Source organism: Aethina tumida, chromosome 7 (assembly GCF_024364675.1).
Source record: "Aethina tumida isolate Nest 87 chromosome 7, icAetTumi1.1, whole genome shotgun sequence".
In the NCBI taxonomy this organism is placed as follows: domain Eukaryota; kingdom Metazoa; phylum Arthropoda; class Insecta; order Coleoptera; family Nitidulidae; genus Aethina; species Aethina tumida.
The window spans coordinates 13989064-14012481 of NC_065441.1; the positions used below are offsets into that span (position 1 = coordinate 13989064).

A 23418-nucleotide genomic window follows, 5' to 3' on the forward strand; every position below is an offset into this window, starting at 1 on the left:
AAATTAATCACCGGGGAAGGAATATTCACGTGCGAACAATTACAAGTACACCTCCAACGTCCGACGTCACCGATGAGCGACTATATATCGTTAAGTTTATCTCGCGCGCCTCACACTCCTGCACAGTCAATCCTGCGGGGAACACCGTATGATATAAGAACAGTTATCCGACGATTAGATTAGAAAATTACGATTCCGTCTCGCCTCCGTTGGCAGCGTGACACGAGATTCGGAGACCGGTCGGTACGCGCGCCACAATAACTCCTCGAAATAGGGCAACGGGTGAAAGTAAACTCGATGAAGGTGGTGCACAAATAAAAAATAATCGAGAAAAACATATCGCAGTCTCCGGCTCTCAGTCTCTTCGAGCGCGTTGTCTGGGTACCATGTGCCATTGATCACACCACCATCATTCCTGCGAAGATGATACAGATATAGTGCTTTACGCCGAACAAGATCTTGTTCTGTCACCGATTGACGTTTGTGTTTTTGGATTTTGATTATTTTTATTTTAGTAAAATTTTAGTGAAATGTTCCAATCATGGACCGGTTTAGGATTATTTGTGGTGTTGCTTGCGAATAGTGCCCTCAGTTTAGAGAATGGACTGGCCAGGACGCCACCCATGGGGTGGCTGGCTTGGGAGCGTTTCCGATGCAACACCGACTGCAAAAACGATCCGGAAAACTGTATAAGGTAAGGATAAGCATTGCGTTTTACCTTCCTGGTTTCATTTCTTTTGTTTGTGTTAGTTATGAAATGAGAAAGCAACCTTGCCACCGGATTTATCTGTCAATGCAACCTTTCGATGTGGCACGGAAAGTTCAACTTGAATTAGAATTGGAACTTACAATTACTGACTTAAGATCAATGACATAATAATGACATTATTGCAGTTGATTGAAACAATCAAGTTGGTTCTTTTTCTTACAAATAATATTTGTTTTGTTGAAAAATGGTTAAAAAATATAATTTAAAAATGTTTATATATAAATATAATTTATATTAAAAATGTTGGAATTATTTTATAATTTACTATTAAAATTCAAGAACAAATTATATTAGATAATAAAAATATAAAATATATAATTATTTTTTGTAAGAAATATAAAAAAAATATTTAAAATTTTTGTTATAAATAAAAATATAAAATATTTATTTATTATTTATAAGAAATTTTAATAAAAATATTTCTCAGGAACTTAAACAAAATAATTGAATTTCAAATAAATATTAATTTAAATATTATTATTAATAATATTTTATTTAATTAAGTAATAAAAAATAAAAGTTATAAAATTTCAAATATTTATCAATAAAATTGTTAATTTTTATATATTTAATTTTAAAATTAAGTAAACATTTTGGTCAATTATAATCTTTACATTATTAAAAAAAAATTAAATTAAATTTAAAATTACAAATATACAACATTATAAATATTTATCAATAATATTGTTAATTTTTATATTTTTAATTTTAAAATTAAGTAAATATATTGGTCAATTATTAAAAAAGTGACATTTTTTAAAATTTAATTTATATTAAAAATATGTAAAATTATAAATATTTATCTAACAATATTGTTCATTTTTATATTTTTAATTTTAAAATTGAGTAAAAATATTAGTCAATTATAATTTGTGAATTATTAAAAAAAATAAATGAAATCTTTTTAAATTAAAATTAAAATTACAAATATATAACATTATAAATGTTTATCTAACAATACTGCTCATTTTTATAGTTTTAATTTTAAAATTATGTAAATATAATTGTCAATTATAATCTTTACATTATTAAAGAAAATAAGTGAAATTTTTTAAAATTAAATTTAAAATTAAAAATATATAAAACTATAAATATTTATCTAACAATATTGTTAATTTTATATTTTTAATTTTAAGATGAAGTATATATATTGTTATATTTTTTTACATTATTAAAAAAATAAGTAAAAAATTTCTTAAATTAAATTTAAAATTAAAAATATTAATTACATGTTTTTAACTATAGGTATGCAATGTTGCTCAATAAAATTTACAAACTTCAAACATTATTGATAAAATTAAATTGATTATTATTAAATACATTTATATTAAAAAAATTAACTGACGAAAATTTATAGTTTATTTAAAATTAATAGTTAATTTTAAAATTAAAAATATTCATTTCTACTTAATAAAATTTACAAATTATATAGAATACTTATTAAAAAAAGCATATAATATATTTTTTGGTCAAATTTAAAATCAAAAATATAATTAAAAAATAAAATTCAGTATCTAACAAGCTCTGAATATTGCACAAACATTTTAGAATGCTCTTTTGTTGAAACTATAATATTATATTTTTAAATATTCTTGACATTTCAAATTAATTTGGTGGATTTGAATAATTTAAAGGTTAATAATATAAAAAGTATAATTGCCAATTTTGCAATGTAATATTTACTGCAAAATTGTTATTATTGATACTGTAATAATAGCAATACGCAAAAACTTTCCATTGTTTTTTTTAAATAAATTACCTGATTTTAAATCGTAACTATTTTATCGATTTTCCTAACTAGTTCCTCAAAATTGATTGAATACAATTTCTAATTAGTTTTAACAATGGGACTTAAAAATTTGCTTATAATTGTTGCTATTATCTTTAATTACACATTCATTAAATTTTATTTATATTTTAATTTAGTTATTTATATAATATTTAAAAAAAATCGTTTTTTTAGTAGTATTATTTTTAAAAGATTTAAAACTATTTTGCTGATTAAAATTATTAATTAAAAACTTGAGAATTTTAATACAATGCTTGAGACTGATCGATTCGTTTTATTTATCTTCATATAATTTTAGAAAATACAATACACAATATTATTTAAATTTTCCTTTAGAAATTTTGTTAATATTGCTAATAAAACACCTGTCTGAAAACTAATAAACCTCCGGTTAAACCTGTTTGTTTATGTGACCAAATTGGTATTGAAAAAAATACAGCATAAATTGACTTGTCTCACTGATTTGGGTCAATTTTGTTATAAATAAATTACGACACTACGCACAAATTATTTTATAATGAGCTAATAGGTTCTCGCTGCCTCAATTTGCATTGCATGTCTAGATTAGACATTACTAATAACTTCCCATGGAGATTTTCAATTAATTTTTTGCTGCAGGAATAATATTTATTTAACACTTTTATCATTATCATTGACTAAATGTTTGCGTATATTTCTGGGGTTTTCACGTGCAGTTTGCTTTTAGATTTGGTCAAAAATAAAATGTTTTGTATATAACCAAGGACATTACCTCTCAGTACATCTTTTGTCCATTTGTTTGGCAGTAAGAAAGTTACCTTGCTTTTCACAGAACAATTCTAACATGTTCATGGTGCAACCTTTACAATAAAAAATAAATGTTCTTTGTGAACATAATTGTATCATTGTTGTTTTTATGGTCCATTGCGTTTTTTAACAATCGCACGTTACAATTTGTCCATGATTCGAATTGTCAACATTATTATTCAATTGATTGATGGTTTCCTGGATAGAGCGTTTATTTTAGTTAAACCTGGTGAAAGTGTTTTTTGCAATATCGCATAGATTTTATGATCAGTGTTGTCATAAATATTCGAATGATGGTGTTATTATCATTATTACATCTGTTAAAACAATAAAAATTGTTATTCTTGTCCAACTGTTCAATTATCATAATTCCGTGCAAATCAAATTACATGCATCCAAATTTATTCAACTTAAAGCCATAATATAAATTTAAATAAAATTAATAAATGAGTAAAATTGTTAATGGCAGGAAATTTAATGAAGTTTCTTAATTTAAACATGTTTAAATATAGTTTTATAAAGTATTGAACATTTACAGTTATTTACGTAGGTGACAAAAGCTTTTCTGTTGATATATTATTAAATTATTAATGTTCAGATTTGAGAACGCCTTTTCCATTATGCAGTGACATAGTATGTTATTTAAAGATTAATTTTATGATCTACTAAACATCAAAGTCATAAATAAGAGTACATTTAATCTTTTTACTTTATTATTACGACTACTTTAATGCATTACAGGCTTATCAATGATCATGTTTTATCACTTTGAGTAAAATTTAATTCGTTTCCGAAGAACAGTTACATATTATTTTATGACATTTAGACACAGGGTTAGTCATTAATTCTATAGGTTTTTACTACCAGGATGTGGTTTAATAAAAATATGTCGACAGGAAGTGAATTATTTTGCAACAAACAACAAACATATGAAATTATGTTGTTTACTAAAATGTTTTCGATAATAAAATTGCACAATAATATATCTGGTAATTGGTTTTATAAAATTCAATATAAATTAGGCGAATCTGCACTTTCTTTTTCTGTCAATGACACTTAAATGGTACCACCAGATATTTTCAGCCAAAAGATGATATTGCTGAAGAAACTTGTGTTATAAGGTCCGGTGTGTAATAAGCTAAGAAAGTTTCAATATAAAACAATACATGATCACTTTAATCAATTAGATTTAATGGTAAAGTTGGATCATTATAAAATGAAGAGAAAATCATAAATGAAAATAAAATTAAACTTTTTTCAAAACAAAACCGGGAAGTATATATTAAATAATAAAAATACTTATACATTTGTTACTTAAAACCAAGAATCTGATGAAGAAATGCAGATATCTTACTATAAATTTTTTATTTATTTTTTTTTAATCTTTTATTGAGTAATGTACTTATTTTATATTGCACTTCTTAGTGATAATTGTTAATATCAGGGCCATTCCACTTTTCTAAACGTTTACCTTCAATTTATAAAATAAATACCTACTTTTATTTATTTTTTATTAACTATGTGTAATAATAATTACGTATAATTTATTGTTGATGAATCCATTTGTAACACTTTGATTCTAAATTAATTTTTTATATTTATCATTTTATCATTCAAACTGAATTAATATTTAAATATATAATTGAACGCTTTTATGATAATATTCAATATTGATTGTGCCAGAATAAACGATAAAATTAAATAATATAGCGAAGAATACGTTATGTTATGTATCTAATTCTCTTAATTAATAATAACGAATAAAAACAGTATCGATAATTAATTCCCGATTGAATTCAGCACAGTGAAGTGTTTAACATGTATATTTGCATGAGCTCACGCCTTTCGCAACTCACCTACATATGAATAATATAAATTATGCAAAACTGTAACGTTCTCCGTACGGAATCGTTACGAACGCCAAGCTCTGGGATACGCTACGATTATTTTTTTAATCGTACGAAGCATAACTTCAGTTCCCTTTCATTGTTGTCACGACTTTCTATTTACTTACATTGTGACGACCTGAGGCCACATCGTCGAACAAAAACCAATAAAATTAATCGAATTATGAAATACGTTTGTTCGACTGTCTGATTAAAAGCTTCTGGAATTTGGAACAGATTAAATGGTCTGTGTCGAAATTAATTCAACTGGGACAAAATGCATATTTGTTTTTTACTGTTATTAACTTATTAATTGTTCGTTTAATGGTTTTACCAGATCAGGTTTATTACTGCTTGTGGCACCAGAAAAGGACTTTGGAAATTTGCAACCGCATTCTTTGATTTTTTTGTTGAACTCGAAATAACTAAAAGATATGAATCCGTTTAATCGTCACATTAAAAGAAAGTTTAAATTTTTTATATCTGAAATGTTTACAAATTTTAAATTTTGACGTTGGCCACCGTTTGTTTAATTTTGTCTTTATACAAAATTTGTAACAAAGCTCTGTAAAGCTTCGACAATTGGATATTTTAAAACTTTTTAATGAATAAAAATTGCTCAGAAGGTTTTCAAATTTTAAATTTAGCTCTATAAAACTTCGATAATTGGATGTTGGCATCTTTTAAAACTTGTTGATGAACTAAAATGTCTCTAAAGATTTTCAAATTTTAAATTTAAACATTGTATAATTTTGCGTTTAAAGAATTTATATCAAAGCTCTATAAAGCTTCAGCGATTAGATATTGGATATTGGAATCTTATAAAACTTTCTATTGGACATAAATTGGTCAGGTTTTCAAATTTTAAATTTAGAAACATTGATCACATTTGTATGAAAGCTCCATAAAGCTTCGACAATTGGATATTGGTATTATTTAAAACTTTCTGATGAACAAAAATTGCTCTGAAGGTTTTCAAATTTTAAATTTAGAAACATTGATCACCGTTTAATTTTGCATTTACAGAATTTGTATCAAATCTCTATAAAGCTTCAACAATTTGATACAGACATCTTTGAAACTCTCTGATGAACAAAAATTACTCGGAAAGTTTGTAAATTTTAAATTCAGATCTGACCATTGCGTAATTTTGCTTTTACAGAATTTGTAATAAAGCTCTGTAAATCTTTTTAAACATTCGGATGAAAAAAATTGCTCTGAAAGTTTTCAAATTTTAAATTTAGAAACATATATCACAGTTTAATTTTGCCTTTACGGATTTTGAATCAAAACTTCAACAACTGGATATTGGCATCTTTTAAAATTTCCTGATAATTACTAATTAATTTTGATTTTACAAAATTTGTATCAAAGCTCTAAAAAGCTTCAGCAAATGGATATTGTATTTATTAACATTTTCTGATAAACAAATATTGCTCTGATGAATAAAAATGCACAATTGGCATCTTTTAAAACTTTCTGTTCGACAAAAATTGCTGTAAACATTTTCAAATTTTAGACCTTTGAAAATTTAGAAACTATTTTCTTGGTAAAATGACAAGTTTGTGTGTACACTTGTTCTTGTAATTCTTGCAAAATTCAACGTAACATCCCAACAAAACAGGAAGCATGTTTCACAACAATGAAAACTCACGTCAGACAAATTAATCTCATTAAACATTCACGCTTGTTAAATATTTAATAACAAATATATCGACACTTTATGGACGATTTGGAAAGTTTAATTTAATTCTCAACTATCGATTTACAGGTGGGACTTATCAATACTGGGAATTTCTAGTTTTTGTGGTAATTAGTCGTTGAGTAATTTATTATTTAATCTTAATGAGGTAAAAATACATAAATCTGACAAGAAATGTGCACACACGACAGTGGGATAATTTTAATGAGCATGAGGAAATTATGGATAAGTGAAGCAATTCTTTGGAAGGTCGTGTATTTGTCACCGGCTATTATTTAACAACGAACAAGAATTAAATAAAAGTGAATCTTTTTAATTAAACAAAGTAATGTGTGGGCAAAAATAAATGACGTGTCCAAACCATTTGAATAAGCCTTTAATCAAACCGAATTACTTTAACGACGAATCATGTAAATTTTCAAATTAATTAACGAAAATTTTGTGTCAGGGTCACATTCTGGGCTTATCTCGAACGAATTTATAAAATTTCGTAAGAAAATTGTAAAAATTAACACTCCCATAAAGTATTCAAGTTAATTGTTGATTGTTTAGTTTTCGACTTTAGAAAGTCCCATATCTGGACGTGTTGGTCCGTGCGAAATGTTTTGAATAAATTTACATAAAAATGTCTGATGAATTTGTTTAGCAGGTGCTGATAAATTCAACAATGGTCTCAAATTATGGGAATTGTTCTCACTACAACAACAAGGCGAAAATTAACACAAATATCACGATTATATGATGATATCGATTAATTAATACATCATTGATTTCATTATTATATTTTTTGCAGTGAAAACTTATTCAGGACGATGACTGACATCGTGGTGAACGAAGGATATGCAGCAGTCGGATACGAATACATCAACGTGGACGATTGCTGGTTGGAAAGGGAGAGAAACGCTTACGGACAATTAGTACCTGATAGGACAAGATTCCCCAGAGGAATGAAATCATTAGCAAATTATGTAAGTGGAACTAATTTTTCAGTAATAAAATAAACTTACACGTTATTAAAAGGAAAGTAACTTCACCTTAAGTAGAAAGGATAATTGAGAACAATACGAATATTTCATGCATGGTTCACACATTAGCATATTATTTAGATAACTAATGTCCTAAATAAATGATCTTCTTGACTTTTATGTGCAGTTAACAAATTTGCATAGATAAATGTCAGAGGCAGCTTGACACTGTCATCAACCCGAAGTTTTGTTTGTTTTTACATGCAATAAAGTATCGCATAAAAATAAATGATAACTTGAATGCTTGCCTCTCGCTGTCACATTATTACTTTTATTTATGTTTTTATTTTTTACAAGGAAACGATAAAGAATTAAATGTGGACTTTTTAAATAGGTCATGGACATAAAAATATTTATGTATTCGTAGTTTTTTATTTTAATACGTAGTACTAATAATATTCTTTTTTACGATGTCTTCCACTTAATCCATTCTCTTCAGATTCACTCCAAAGGTCTGAAGTTCGGCATCTACGAGGACTTCGGAAACTACACGTGTGCAGGTTACCCAGGTGTGTTGGGCTCGTTGCAAATCGACGCCGACACCTTCGCCTCTTGGGACGTCGACTACGTTAAGCTGGACGGCTGTTACGCCCATCCGTCCGAAATGGACCGGGGATACCCCGAGTTCGGTTACTTCCTGAATCGAACCGGCCGGCCCATGATCTACTCCTGCAGCTGGCCTGTTTACCAGATCTACGCGGGGATGCAGCCCAATTTCAGCTCCATCATCCAGCACTGCAACATGTGGAGGAACTTCGACGACATTCAGGACTCTTGGGCCAGTGTAGAGAGTATTATCGACTACTATGGTAACAATCAGGACGTTATCGTGCCCAACGCCGGACCGGGGCATTGGAACGATCCGGACATGGTAAGCCTACGATTGATCATGCCTAAATTTGGTGCGACCTTATTCTCAAATCATTACGCAATGAAAGTACTGGTTTAACATTAAAATTGAAGACCCAGACATTGGCGACTGGTTAATCTTACATAACCCACTCGAAGTTAATGTATTCGTGGCACAAATCATAATTGAATATATTCAGAGGTGGAGATTCGCAATGCCTCATTCTCTATACTTGCAATTAGTGTTACTTATAAACACTCGAACATTATACTAGCATCTCAGTTAGTGTATCTTTGCAATCTTGTTTACGACTCTCATTATATTCAATAACATGAGCGACAGTTAATCGCAATTAAATTTATATTAGGTCATAAATTAGCCGATGCTAATTCCGCCTCACGGTATCAAACAGAATGGAAGGTCTAATTCAACTCTTACTCGACACTGAAATTGACCAAATAACCGGTGGGTTGTTACATAATTAATCTGAGAAATTGGTGCAGTTCTAAATTACTGCGTTAATTTACTCAACTGAAAACTAATTGCTTCCCAATGTTCTCTTACGTAATCGTTTAAAAATGGTTAACTGCAGTTTTAAGTGCCTCAATAAATTTATTAATGTGCTTACACAACATTTTTTCCGCAAATTTCGATGAAATCAGATTGTTTGACCTTAGGGTTGTTTACCATATAAGTACATTTTTCTGTTGATTGCTTTGTAACATAAGTAATAATTACCAGCACGTGTGTTAAATATTTACCAGAAAAAAACTTTAAAACGTTTTATGTTCCATAAAAATAAATGATTTTTAAACTTGACTTAGACACTTACACAGTAATATTTCAAGACTAAAAAAGCACTAAAGTATTTATATTTATTTGACAGAAAGAGAAGGACAAATGAGATATTCAACGTGAAAGGATTTGTTGCTAATGATTTGACTTTAATTTGGACATTTCAAATTTGCTGGACCAAATTCGAATTGTGGTAACTTTTACTTACATTTTAAGCAGATATCTTAATTTCTAACATTTGTATTTAAACAATAACCAAGCGACGTATTTGTAAAAATTTATAGCCTTTATTCAATGTATTTGCAACATTAACAACCAAAACATTAATCGCACATAAATCAGTATGATTGTTGCATAATAATTACAGCCCATACAGTTATGTTTGATCGTGCTTTAAAATTTTGTAATTGCATACCTAACTGTTAGAACTAACAATATTGATCCCTACAACAATGGTCTTAGTTTACTCAGACTGACTTTTGTGTTCAAACACCTGACGAGATACAGTTAATGGCACATACAAAACTGATTTGAACCGGCTCTTTGATAAAGTATGTTGAGGAGGTGAATAAATTGTGAATTAAGCGGAAGATTGCTTTACAGTTAATTATTTAAGATCACATTCCCTTTTGCCACAAATTCATTTTTTGCATTATGTCATTAAAATCAATATTTAGCAACCTTTGCCCAATTAGTAGCATTCTCTTACAACATTGGCATCAATCACTGAAGTAGATCACCTGATAAGTTCATAAATCATATTACAAAATATTAAATTTTGTCAGTGAAAAAATATGTGTCGTTTAAATGTTAAGTGTTGAGATCTTGGAATTGTGCCTACATTTCGTGAAGTTTTCGTTTTTGTTACGGTTCACGGTCGGGGACACGTTCTAGTTTCTCCGTGTTTTAAATCGCATTTGAATTTGGTGCACTATACGGAATAAATCTTTAGGTTTGGAATTTACGGCAGTAAAAAACTGGAATAACATTTCTAGTATCGTTTACCTTGTGACTGGACAAGGTTACGGGACCATAAAGGAACTACTGACAAAGAACCTAGCTAATATTAATGTGTCAAATGTAGGAGAAAATTGCAATTTATGATCTATCTCACTGTAATAATTGTACGTAGGATTTAAACAATGTTTCTCTGAATAAAATATAATTGAGGTGTAAAAAATTAATACATGTTTGAATGCGGAACAAGAAGTCATAGCAAAATAATTTTAAATTATGCAGAATTCATACAATTTAAATTAATTTAAAAACCAAAAGGATACTAAAAATTAAAAGACATCTAAAAACTAAAAAATAACTTTAATATTTAAATATTCTAAATGGTTTAAAGAATGTAAAAGTATCTGAAAATTTGAAAGGATCAAATGAATATACATAATATAAACATTTATTAAATTCAACATGATCTACCAGTTTTAAAAATTCAAATAATATAAAATCTAAAAAATCTGACAAATTCAAATAATGTTTATACATTACTCCTATTTTTGTAAATCAGGTCTATATAAGAAATTAATAAGTAATGTCCAAATTGAAGAACCTTAAGAAAATTAAAAATGTAACAGCGAAAAACTAAAAAACAAATAAAACTTTCATATATTTTAACTAGTTTAAAGAATGGAAAAAGTCTTAAAAATCTAAATTGAAGGGGTTAAACGAATATAAATAATATAAACATTTAATAAATTAAATATTCTAAATTGTTTAAAGATTATAAAAGCTTTGAAGAACATAAAGCATCCGAAGAATTGAAGAAGTCAATGAAATATAAATAATACAAATAAAAATAATCCAACAGTTTTAAAAATAAAAATAATATAAAATCTAAAAAATCTGACAAATCCAAATAATGTCTATACATTACATTATTTTTATAAACACATTATAATAAATTAATAAGCAACGTCCAAATTTAAAAACCCGAAGAAAACTAAAATTCTAACTTCAAACAACTGAAAAACAAATAAAATTTTATATATATTTTTATTATATTCAAATAGTTTAGTGGAGTGTAAAAGCTTTGAAGAACCTTAAGTATCCAAAGAATTGAAGAGGTCAATCAAATATAAATATTTAATAAATTAAAAATCTAGCAGTTTTAAACATCAAAATAATCTAATTTGTTTAAAGAGTATTCTAATTTGTTTAAAGTGTATAAAATCTCTGAAAAACCTAAAGTATTCGAAGAACTGAAAAACAAATAAAATTTTGAAATATTCAAATAGTTTAAACAGTGTAAAAGCTCTGAAGAACCTTAAGTATCCAAAGAATTGAAGAAGTCAATGGAATATAAATAATATAAATATTTAATAAATTAAAAATAATCTACCAGTTTTAAAAATCAAAATAATATAAAATCTAAAAAATGTGAAATATCCAAATAATGTTTATACATTACTTCTATTTTTGTAAACACTGTTTATATAAGTAATTATTAAGAAACGTGCAAATTTAAGAACCTGAAGAAAAAAAAAATGTAACATCGAAAACTAAATAACAAATAAACGAAATATTTTAAATAGTTTAAAGAACGTAAAAAGTCTGAAAAACCTTAATTATCCTAAGAATTGAAGGGGCTAAACGAATATAAATAATATAAACATTTCATAAATTAAATATCTAGCAAAAGCTCTGAAGAATTTAAATTATCTAAAAAATTCAAACAAATATAAATAATATAAACATTTAATAAATTTAAATAATTCAGTTTTAAGTAAAAAAAAAATTGACAAATCTAAAAAATATTTATACATTACTTCTATTTTTATAAACACTGTTTACTTATCAAATTATTAAGTAACGTCTAATTTGACCAAATATGTGAATAAAAGATACTGTAAATGTATTAAAGAGATCAAAAAATGATAATAAATAAACAACAACTATATCATTTGAGAGCAAAATTTAAAAGAAATATAAAATTTCTTTGAAATTTTGTCACTTAACAACTTTTATATAAAAATGATTCATAAAATTTATCCAGCCGAAGAATTTTATTAATCACCCAAACAGTAACGAAAGCAAGCGCCATAAAAACGTAAAAAATCCGCCCAATTTAATTGGCGACACAACAAAAATAAACCTAGATTCCAAACTAACAACAATTTGCTTTCTCCCGACAATAACCGTATCCGACGCAGTTATACAATTGTTATTACTACGAATTGGCATAGGTCAGTGCGGGGACAAGGCTATAGTCAAAAAGGAGGTTGCATATATTGACCTATAGTGTAGGCGAGGCGTTAAAAATTTTCACCACGAACAGGTATTTTAGTGTCACGAGCTGGGCACTAACAATGAGATGTATTAGATGAACTTCGATTTCATCACACGATATTAGAGGTCTAAACGACGTCCATAAACGACGCCAAAACTTTGGTGTGAACATAAAATAATTAATATTTGTGAATGGGAGATCTTGTAATTTTCCTCTAAGCACCATGTAATTTCTGATGCGTGTTGCGAAAGATATTCGCAAGCGAAATGGTATTTCTGATAACCCGCAGCGTTTTCGTATTTTACGATTTCCTCTCCTATAATGCTGATTAAGATATCGGAATAAAAAAGATTTACGATTATTTTTTTATACCGTTGCACACAATTTAACGTATTAATTATGAATGCAAATGTGGAGATATAAACAAGCGATGAGAAAAGAAACTTTCTTAATTATTTTAACTGATTTTTTGATAGTGCTGCCAACTAAAAAATATTACACAACGGTTTATCAGAGCTCCACTTTTAAACCACATTTTCTCCTTTCTTCACCTTTCTTGTGTTTAAATCCTCTTCTTTTCTTTTCCCTTCTGATTTTTATTTGATTAAGTAACTCCTTTATCTCCTCCTTTTATGTCTCATCATTTCTCACTTCCCTATTCTTTACTCTTTTTTTATTATTATTGTCGCCTCACCTTTTTTATCTTCTATTCAATTCTGGTCCCTTCATTTTTCTTTTTCGTTTCTACCTTCTCGACATTTTCATAACTATTTCTTTTTAACTTGTAGTCTCCCCACATCACTATTGTTTTTCTTAATTGATCTACATTATCTCTCTTCTCTTCACTTATCTTCTCCTTTCTCCACTTAATTCATCTCTTCAAAATGACATCAATTCATAACATGTATTCCTATTGTCAAACATACTAATCCGTTGCAAATGTGATAGATGCGATCCATTCAGGATCTAATTGTGTGTTAAATGTATCTTTACGCACCGTCGCATTTAATTACGACGAATAATTGTTTATTGTCATTCATTCATTAAGTTTCGCGGCTCAGTCCCATGCTTTATTGTTTGCAGAGTCGAACAATGAAACGGTGTGAATCTGTTTAAAGAAAAACAATACAACAATTTTGAACACTTTCATTTTCTATCGACGGTCCGTGTTTGTATATGTAATAAGTCAGTTTCACTTTTTCCACGACGAATTTCGATGTTTCTGTGATGTGATTTATCGCCGGAATTGTCGATAAGTGGCAGCTCAAATTAGTAACAGGATATCGTAATCACTTTACAGGAACACGACACGATTTTATTATTAACATAAACGAAAATTCGTCGAGGTATATCTGTGAAATTGTCGTTTCCTTCTCGCGGATTTCCTGGTGTTACAGTGGACAATCTTAATATGATTCATTTAATCTGGCCACTTTCCACTATCTAAATGTCGTAAGGAATGTCGACGTATGTGGAGTACTAAAAACAAGTTTCCAACGGACAGATCGGTTTATATCGAGAAAATGTGCATGGAAATTGTATAAATGATCGGCGCTTTCTACCCCTACTTCGATTCAAAAGCAAATCTCTGTTGTTAATTCTTATTTTTCATTAGAAGGAAGTGATTCCAAGATAATTAACTCTAATAATTTGTAGTAATTATATATATTTTCAAGTAATAATATTAAAAATGCGGAGATACGATCTGGTTTTAAATTATATCATTTAATTCATAACAATAAACTTATGTTAATGTATTATATTGCCTTGATTTATATCCTGCATTTGCTGGATATATTTAAATTAAAATTATGTGGGAAGGATGTAAATAAATTATATTATAATATTGTAATCCAAAATGTGAGGTCACAAATTTTTGTTGCTGATGTATTTATAGTTAATGTGGGATTGATAATAATAATTATAAGAGGTCATGGTCGAAACGTCGGTGATTTTTTTTTGTTGTAAAATTTGATATTTAAATTGCGGATGTCAATAAACTTTTCAAAATGGTAAAATCAACCTTGAATAAAATATAATAAAATAGTTCGAATCGAATTCAAGTTGGTCCTAAAATAACCAATAGTTTTCTCAAAGCAATTAACAAGTGGCTTTTAAAAAATCATAAAAATACAGTTTTAATAAACACTTTAAAAATAAAATTCTAACGGATAAAGTTTTGGTGTTAAAAACCCTATAAATAATACATATAACTGTAATAGAAAAATAATTATAAACTGATCAGTTATTTTTTTATCTGAATCCTGATTCATGTTAACCCATCTTCATCTAAGAACTTTACGACACGGCTTGCAACTCATTTAAATTACAAAACTTAATTGGAAAATTATGCAAACTTTTTTTTCATGAGATATTATGAAAGAAGACAAATCGCACTCTTAACTCCATCTTTGATTACCTTCTCGTCAATTTGAATAAATTAATATCGATCTATCGAATTCTAATCACACATTGCTTTCTAATTGTTATATTTTGATCAGTGATTCGGAATAGAAAAATGACACAACATATCATACAATAAACAAGGAAGTTTGCACGCAACACTTTCATTCTTATCAATTCAACACTCTCTCTTCTGATACCAAAACAATTTTCTATCATCGAAACCGGGCAATAAAAAACGACGAACCAGTTCGAATGATAATTAAGGTCAGCACATTAATACGTGCTGCATACGAGTGACATCAGCAGCTAGAAAGTGAATATTATATTAATATGATATTCATAATTATGCCTCGTTTGAATTTTCCTGTAATTTTACTTTTTATCTCTCAAGGATTCCGGTCGCAAAGAATGCGCATATTTTCAGTCGCACACATGACTAACCGATAACTAAAATATTCAGTGTTCTGAATTTTTAATTTTTTGTGCTAATTGATTTGTTTTTTTTTTTCTAAAAATAATCGTGATATTGTAAATTATTCAGGAAACTATTACTTAGTTCAAAAGGTCAGACAATCGAGCCTCAAGCGATGTGCAAGTTCTTTAATCCAATTTATATTGTGCTTTATTTACATAGACACGTTCTCCATAAAACGTTTCTGCTATTTTTTATTAAACGTTTTGTGTAATATTTACATAATTAATTCCACTTTACATAAATAACTGTTATAACTTTTTATTAACTGGAATATGAGACTGAAACTGTTTTTTATTAGTGTGAATTTTATTTTTTATAAATGACCTGTTCCAAATGTTTTAAAAGCACCTTATATAATATTTATAATAGATGTATTAGTGTTAAAAATTAGCTTTCATTTTATATATTTATGTCAGAATGTGTTATAACTTAAATTTGTATACATTTGTATATACGTTAATTAATTATGTGAAGTAATAATAAAATTTCGTATGAGATACATTTGTGTCTTGTTTCTATTAAAGTACTTAAAAATGTTAAGTAATTAATTGAAGTATACAATTATTATTTCTTGTGAAGCATCGACTCTTTTGATATTTTCTGTTTAAAATAAGATAAATGAATAAAATTTAAAAAAAAATGCTTCTGCAACAGTAAATAATTTATATAATTTCACAATACAAATCAAATCAGGAACTTTTTCTATCAATCGACGAAAATTTTCATACAATACCATTTATATAATTTCGAGTTGCAAAATGCGGACTTTGTGAAACGATAGATATCTAATTAATAATTCTATTGTCGCAGCGACCTGAAAATGTTACATAATATGATTTATACAATTGTTTCTTTAACATAATTGTTATTATAATATCAAGCGACAAGGCCTACAATGAGATGGGTAGTTAATTATAATAAAATATTCACATCTCTACAGTTAAAAACTCGTATAATATGCAAAACGAAGGTTAATCTGTCAATAATTTCATATACGATTACCTATGTCTATTGTTCTCAAGCAGATGTAAATCAAAAGTCACCACAGTGGAAAAAGTGCTTGAATATTATTTACATATCAACAATAATAAGGAAAACATATTTATTGATAAAACATGAACTATAAATGTTACAATGTATGTTACAGCAACAGTTTTAACATTTCAAATAATTAGATATTACACAGCTCCTGTAAATTGCTGGTTCAAGATAAAATTGCCACGTAATAATTTTGATTATGTCAATATTATGTGGAGACTTGGTTCATCGTTACTTAAGTTCAATTGCACCTACTTTTTTCAGTTAATTATCGGTAATTTTGGCCTGAGTTACGAGCAAAGCAAGACCCAGATGGCAATTTGGGCAATTCTGGCAGCCCCACTTTTGATGTCGGTGGATCTTCGTACGATCAGGCCAGAATATAAGGCTATTCTTCAAAATAAGAAGATCATTGCTGTGGATCAGGATCCTTTGGGAATTCAGGGCAGAAGGATATACAAGGTAAATAACATAAATTACTATTTTATCATTTGATGAATTAATTAAATTGTTCTTTATGAAAACTATAGAACCATCAACAAACTACAACTAAAGGAAATAAATCTTTTGTCTAATTTCATACACTACATTGATTGCTTCCCTTTTATTCACACCTCAATCAACAATCATATTCAATAGCTATACTTTAGTTCTTGTTATTAAACAAAAGTAAATAGATTTCTACAACATTTATAATAATGATTTTGATTTAAATTAAACTTGCTCTAATTGATTTCGTACTTATGTTCTATTAAACACAAAGAAATCTAATTATTCAGTTTTTTTGTTGGCCTTTCCAATCAACTTTAATTCTACCTACACAAAAAACTAAATTAACAAATATCGAACGCAACAAGATAATAAAAAGGAAAGAAATCTACAACAAGAAACCGTATCAATACTCAAGGCACACGAGGAAGAAAGATTTGGTTACATAATTCCTTCGCCTTCGGCCTCGCGTTAATTGTGATAATTACATGCTTTTAGACGTGTGTAAAAAATGCAAATTATCCTGTTGTGTTTTGGCGTGTATGAATTTGTAAAATGGGGAAATACAAGGGAGCCAATTTTAGTTTTTTGTCTACTGAAACGGTGCAGACAAATAAATTACAAGGTGGCTAATTCACTTATAATAGTTAACGAGAATTTGTGTGACTTAATTAAAATTAATGAGTAATTTCCTGTTGCAGCATAAAGGCATCGAGATCTGGTCCAGGCCCATTACGCCGTTGTACCAGAACTACTTTTCCTATGCTATAGCTTTTGTAAATAGAAGGACGGATGGTACTCCGTCTGATGTGGCTGTTACTTTGAAGGAACTCGGACTTACCTCGCCTACTGGTTATAGAGTCGAAGTAAGTATCATAAATCTTCATTTCATTTTTTGTTAAATAAACACTATATTTTACAATGTAGTTCAGATTACCAAACTTTATATTGCCAGTTAATTTTTTAAGATCGACACTTTCTAAATATATTTCATTATCCTTTTTTTACTGTCGTTCCCAGAGGTAATCTTACAAATGACAAATCTCTGTTATAATGAATACACATTAAATAATATTTTACATTTTCTCTTTTTTATAACTCATAATGTAAACTTAGCATGGAACTACCTCATTGATTCACTAGCGTCACCACAATGAGAAAAATTATTTTATTTGCTAAAGTTCAAGGTCTAGCATTGAAAAATCTGACTAATTTCGATTTAACCGGACACAAATTCACGATTTTAATTTGTAATCGTTCTGAGATAGTTCCCATTAGAACTTAATTACAAACCAACCTGAAATTAGATTACTCATGATGTGTGAAAAGTCACGATTCCAATTTTTTTTTGTTATAATTACTCTGATGTAAAAAAAGTATCGCTGTTTATGTAAATGTCTTTTTGAACGGGACGAGTGTGTCTACTTTTAAATAGTGTTGTTGACCTGGATTCATTGAAATGAGCGAGAAATTTTCCAATGACCATCTTCACTTCAGACCTTGGATCTTGGATGTCTAGACTGAAGTGATGAATTATTGACTGGAGTGGAACAATAACCGTGAAATCAAAGGTGTATATTTATAATTTTATACCTGAATAACATAAGAGCCAAAAATATCAATAACCGCATTGACATTTTGTTTGGTGATTTACTGACATTGCAGCTTAAAATTTTAATGCATATTTAAAATGTTTAAACAGAAATAAACCTTGAGTATGCATTTCTATGGAATGCATAGAAAAATAAAATATACAAATTACTAATTTACTATATTGATCATAAAAAAAATAAAATTGCTGTATTATTCGAATTAACAAATTTTGTTTGAGTAATTTTACATCAATAATTTTTAAGTAGTTATTATTATGAGTATATAAATTTCCAATTATCACAATAAATTTTCGTAAATTTTACTTTCTATTATGTCTCAACATCATGTGTTGATTCAGGACCATAAATTAATAGCGTTAATGTGTGATTATTCATTATAATTTAATTACTGTAGATCTCAACATATGTTTAACAAAATTACCGATAAATGTTTCATAATGAGTCACATAAATCAGCGCAACTGCGATTGCTTCTGTCTGTACATTTCTGTTCCGTTTCCTTGGAGGACCAAAAACAATCACACGTGATTGGGTAACGTTACCGCACCAACCTTATGGTGACCGCAAAAAATTATGCAACTATACGGGGTAGATGGGATGCTTTCTAAAAACGGTCATTTCGAAACGGTGGGTGGATTATGTAAATATATAAATTAATATTATTAATCAAAATATAAAAATGAATCGGTACCACAAGATAAACACCCAGTAATACCATGTTTTGAGTAAAATTACGTAAACGAAAATGTCAGATGTGTATTTCACGGGACAATTAAACGAGAAAGTTGTCAAATTACGCGTTTCTCACATGATTTTCTTAATGACCGATGCACCTATTTTAAACACCGCCATTAGTTGTTGTAATGACTGGCAGTTAAAATTCGAAAACAAGGATCTGTGCGTAACTGGTGTATTAGTTGATGTACAAGAAGGCACCCACACGATTACTTTCGTTACATGATAACAGTGTTGTTACAACAAACGGAACATTAATCAGAAACGGAAACGTTTGTTTGGGCTAGTCGGACTGGTTGTTATATTGTTCTGACGCACAACTTAACAAAAACAATTAAATCAAACGCGTTATTAGCCTATGAATTTATCAAAATTAATGTGATAGATATTCATAAAAACTGTCATTTCGTAATCGTTTAAACATCTTATATGGATTATAAATTATTTTTAACATTTGTTGAAATACCAGTTTTTATGTTCCAAAATGCATGTAAATATCTAATCTGTTTCCTGCTGCATTTACGAAAATATTACAAATAATACAGTCAGTCGCCTATTAAGTCATGTCCCAAGGTCTTTCAATTACTGAACTGATTCGATCATGGGATAATCATCATTAATCATTGTGGTGCTGCAACGTGCCCAAATACGGACTGAAATATTGGAAACAAAGAAACTTTACGTAACGTCCGATCGAATTTAAACGATAGCTTTTGTAAATCGACGTGTGCGTGGGATATTTTTTAAAGGATAATTACATAGATTCGACTATTCATTTTATTTATTGTTTCAGGATTTGTACGAAGACGTGGATTACGGTATATTATCGTCGCAGACCAAAATCAAAGTGAAAGTAAATCCTTCAGGTATGTAAATCGTTCAAAAATAGAGTGAAAACGTCTTTCGGGTTCATTTTTACTGGAAATGTCAAGGATAACATATAAAACGACAAAGAAACGATTTGGTATTAAGGAGTAATCAATTTTTGAATGTACAAACGAAGGCTAAATTCTATGTATTGGACGTATTTATTTTTATATATTTATTTTATTTTTCAGGTGTTGTGATATTGAGAGCTGACGTACAAGCCGACTACAACCGAAGAGTTCCTTATTACACAACACAAAGAACTGTTTTTAATCCGTTAAATCAAGTGTTCAGAGTGCGTAATAACGGATTTTAGTTTCGTGATTTTTTTGTATCGTTCGATTAGTAAAATAAAACAAATAAATTATTAATTTAGTTGTTTAGGTACAGGTTGTATTATATTTTTACAGTTTTAATTTAATTTTATATATAAAAACAAAGTGAAATATATTTTGTTAATCCAGAATGTATTGGTATGTCTTTTGTCCTATTGCTATTGTTACTGAAAGACCTCGCACATTTTTCTTAAACCTAGTACAGCTCAGTTTGCATTCCACAGTTTCACCTACAAATTAATTAATAAAAGCTGCATCTTAAATGTTTGTGATATTAAATACCTTCTTTTAAAGGAACAACTTCCTTAAGGTAAAACACGGTTTGTTGCCAATGAGTTTTAGTAGCATGTGGTCCAGTAGAAAACTCCACTTTATTTGGCAGTTCAAAAAAGGTATCAAAATATCCTACAAGAGCTGTTAAAGGTCCGTCTTTGTTCGCAGTCAATTGAAATTTAGAAGTAAACTCGCACGCGTTCGTATCGCAAGTCATAAGATCTATATCTGTAACGACGACCGAATTTGTAAGTATTTTATCGTTCGGCACCACTTCGACGAAAGCCTCGTTTACAACGTCTTGTTTCATACATTTCATTGAAAATCCGTACACGTCGTCCCAGAAGTTCACGATATTATCGTACCTTTCTACAAAAACGTAAACGTTATTACAAATGATATTTGTAAGTAAAATGGAAAGGACGTTTAAATCTAAAGAATACTAATGCAAGAGAATGTTGAAAAAGGTCATGGCAAATTTGAGTTTAAAAAAAAAAACAGCAGCTACATAATTCAAGGATTTGTAAACCAAAATTTGAATATTTTAAAACATTGACACCTTAAAAACCATATACAAAAAATATGTTTTTAAATACCTTGGTCTGAACATCCTACAATGCTAATATTGCATCTATTTGGTAAGAGTAAACCTCCCTTAGATAAAAATTTATCTCTAGCATAAATAACACTGTCCAACATTCCTTCAAACAATAAAAAGTATCCCATCCATTCAGATACAATTATATCCACCTTTTCTACTGGTAAGCTTAAACTTTCCAGCTTTCCTTTTATGAGATGCACTACATCTTGCAGATTATTCTCCCTATAAATAAATAACAATAATAAATAACTAATTTAATCAGAAAGAGTGAATTTTACCTAATAATATCCATAGCTTTATAAATTACTTCAGACTGGTCTATTCCTATTACTTTTGAAGCACCTGCTTTAGCAGAAAACATTGATAAAATACTAGTTCCACAACCTACATCCAAAACTACTTTATCTTTGAATGTTTCACTATTATTTAAAATTGCATCTCTGTAACTTTCTGTCCTAACTTTATCCTAGAAAAAAATTTGTTGAGATTCAATAATTAACAGATTTTCAAATATCAAACATTTAACATATCATGATGTATTCCAAAATGTGAATAAGAATTGAAATATTCTCCATCACAACCAACAGGTAAAGTTGTCACATTGTGTGGAACCTTCTTCATAGCAGTATCACCAGATTCAACAATAGTCCTGGTCACTTCTCTCATTTTTTGCATGTCCTTCATTGCAGTCTCCAGCAGCATATCCTTTTGTCTCAGCTACAGAATATAAACAATTATTTAATTAACTGAGATTGTATAATAATGTTGTACCTGCATATTTAAATGTTGGATTTGTACTTGCAAATCTGAAAAGTTGATATTGCTAATTGGTGGTTTACCATCTATTGCATAGTGAGGTGTGGAAGGTGCAGTGCCCAAATCATCAAAATCTACAATCCATCAAATTAAATAAAACATTCCATTAAATGAGATGTACACTTACCATACATTAGCCAAGGTTCTACAGCCCCAGTTTTCAGATAAACATCATCATCCCAAAGAGCTACACTAGATTCGGTTAATATTTTTGGATCTGGTTTTTGTAATCTAATGTAATTTATCATTTTAATATAAGAGTAACAGTCCATGTTGTACTTTTTCTTGAGTGTCAGAAGATCAAAATTATGCTCAGTACGGCAGTGATCTAATGCTACAGCAATTGTGAGGAAGGTTTGTGCACAAAATAGACATGTTGTCTGTTCTCCTGTAACTTCCATTTCATCCCAGCCATCAGAGTCTTCATCATCTTGACCACAGGAAATGTCAGCAAGTGGTGGAATGTCTAATTGTAAAGAATGATTAATTAAACTCATTAGTCAGAATTTTTATTTATTTTACATTTATTATAACTACATAAAATATAAATTAATGCAAACGAAAATTATTATCTAACATATACAATTACTTTGAGGTTTTAAATGGGTATTTTCTATTAAATAATTATTGATAGTTTCATATTTACCTCCTCCCTCAGCCATATTTCCAATTTATGAATTTGCGGAAGTATAAACAAACAACACGTGGGTTTTCGCAAATAAATTTTAGGTTAGCTGAACATTTACACTTTCAACTAAACAATAAATGAACAGTTTGGAATGTGATTTTCCAGGGAATTTTAATATTGCAAATTAGTTTTAGGTATAAATTAAATTTATCGATTAATTTACTATTCTTCTACCTGCGCCGTTTTTGACAACTGACGTTTTAAAACTAACCTCTTTTCGGCGGGTTTGTTATGATTTGCACGTGC

The 23418-nt window shown here is 28.7% G+C and overlaps 2 protein-coding genes across 2 annotated transcripts; one reads left to right on the forward strand and one right to left on the reverse strand.

Annotated features, from left to right (window-relative positions):
- Positions 1–20925, forward strand: LOC109601137 (alpha-N-acetylgalactosaminidase). Its single transcript, XM_020017359.2, has 7 exons — positions 1–694; positions 7726–7900; positions 8397–8828; positions 17021–17218; positions 17947–18111; positions 20386–20458; positions 20651–20925. Exons 1-7 carry the CDS (start codon positions 531–533, stop codon positions 20773–20775), a joined length of 1332 nt encoding a protein of 443 aa, XP_019872918.2. The 5' UTR covers positions 1–530; the 3' UTR covers positions 20776–20925.
- LOC109601136 (protein arginine N-methyltransferase 1) lies at positions 20824–23323 on the reverse strand. The gene is made up of 8 exons (XM_020017358.2): positions 23131–23323; positions 22612–22950; positions 22440–22558; positions 22188–22385; positions 21947–22134; positions 21664–21890; positions 21077–21436; positions 20824–21024 (listed from the first exon to the last, which is right to left on the reverse strand). Exons 1-8 carry the CDS (start codon positions 23144–23146, stop codon positions 20915–20917), a joined length of 1557 nt encoding a protein of 518 aa, XP_019872917.1. The 5' UTR covers positions 23147–23323; the 3' UTR covers positions 20824–20914.
- Between the last annotated feature and the right edge of the window lie 95 nt (positions 23324–23418).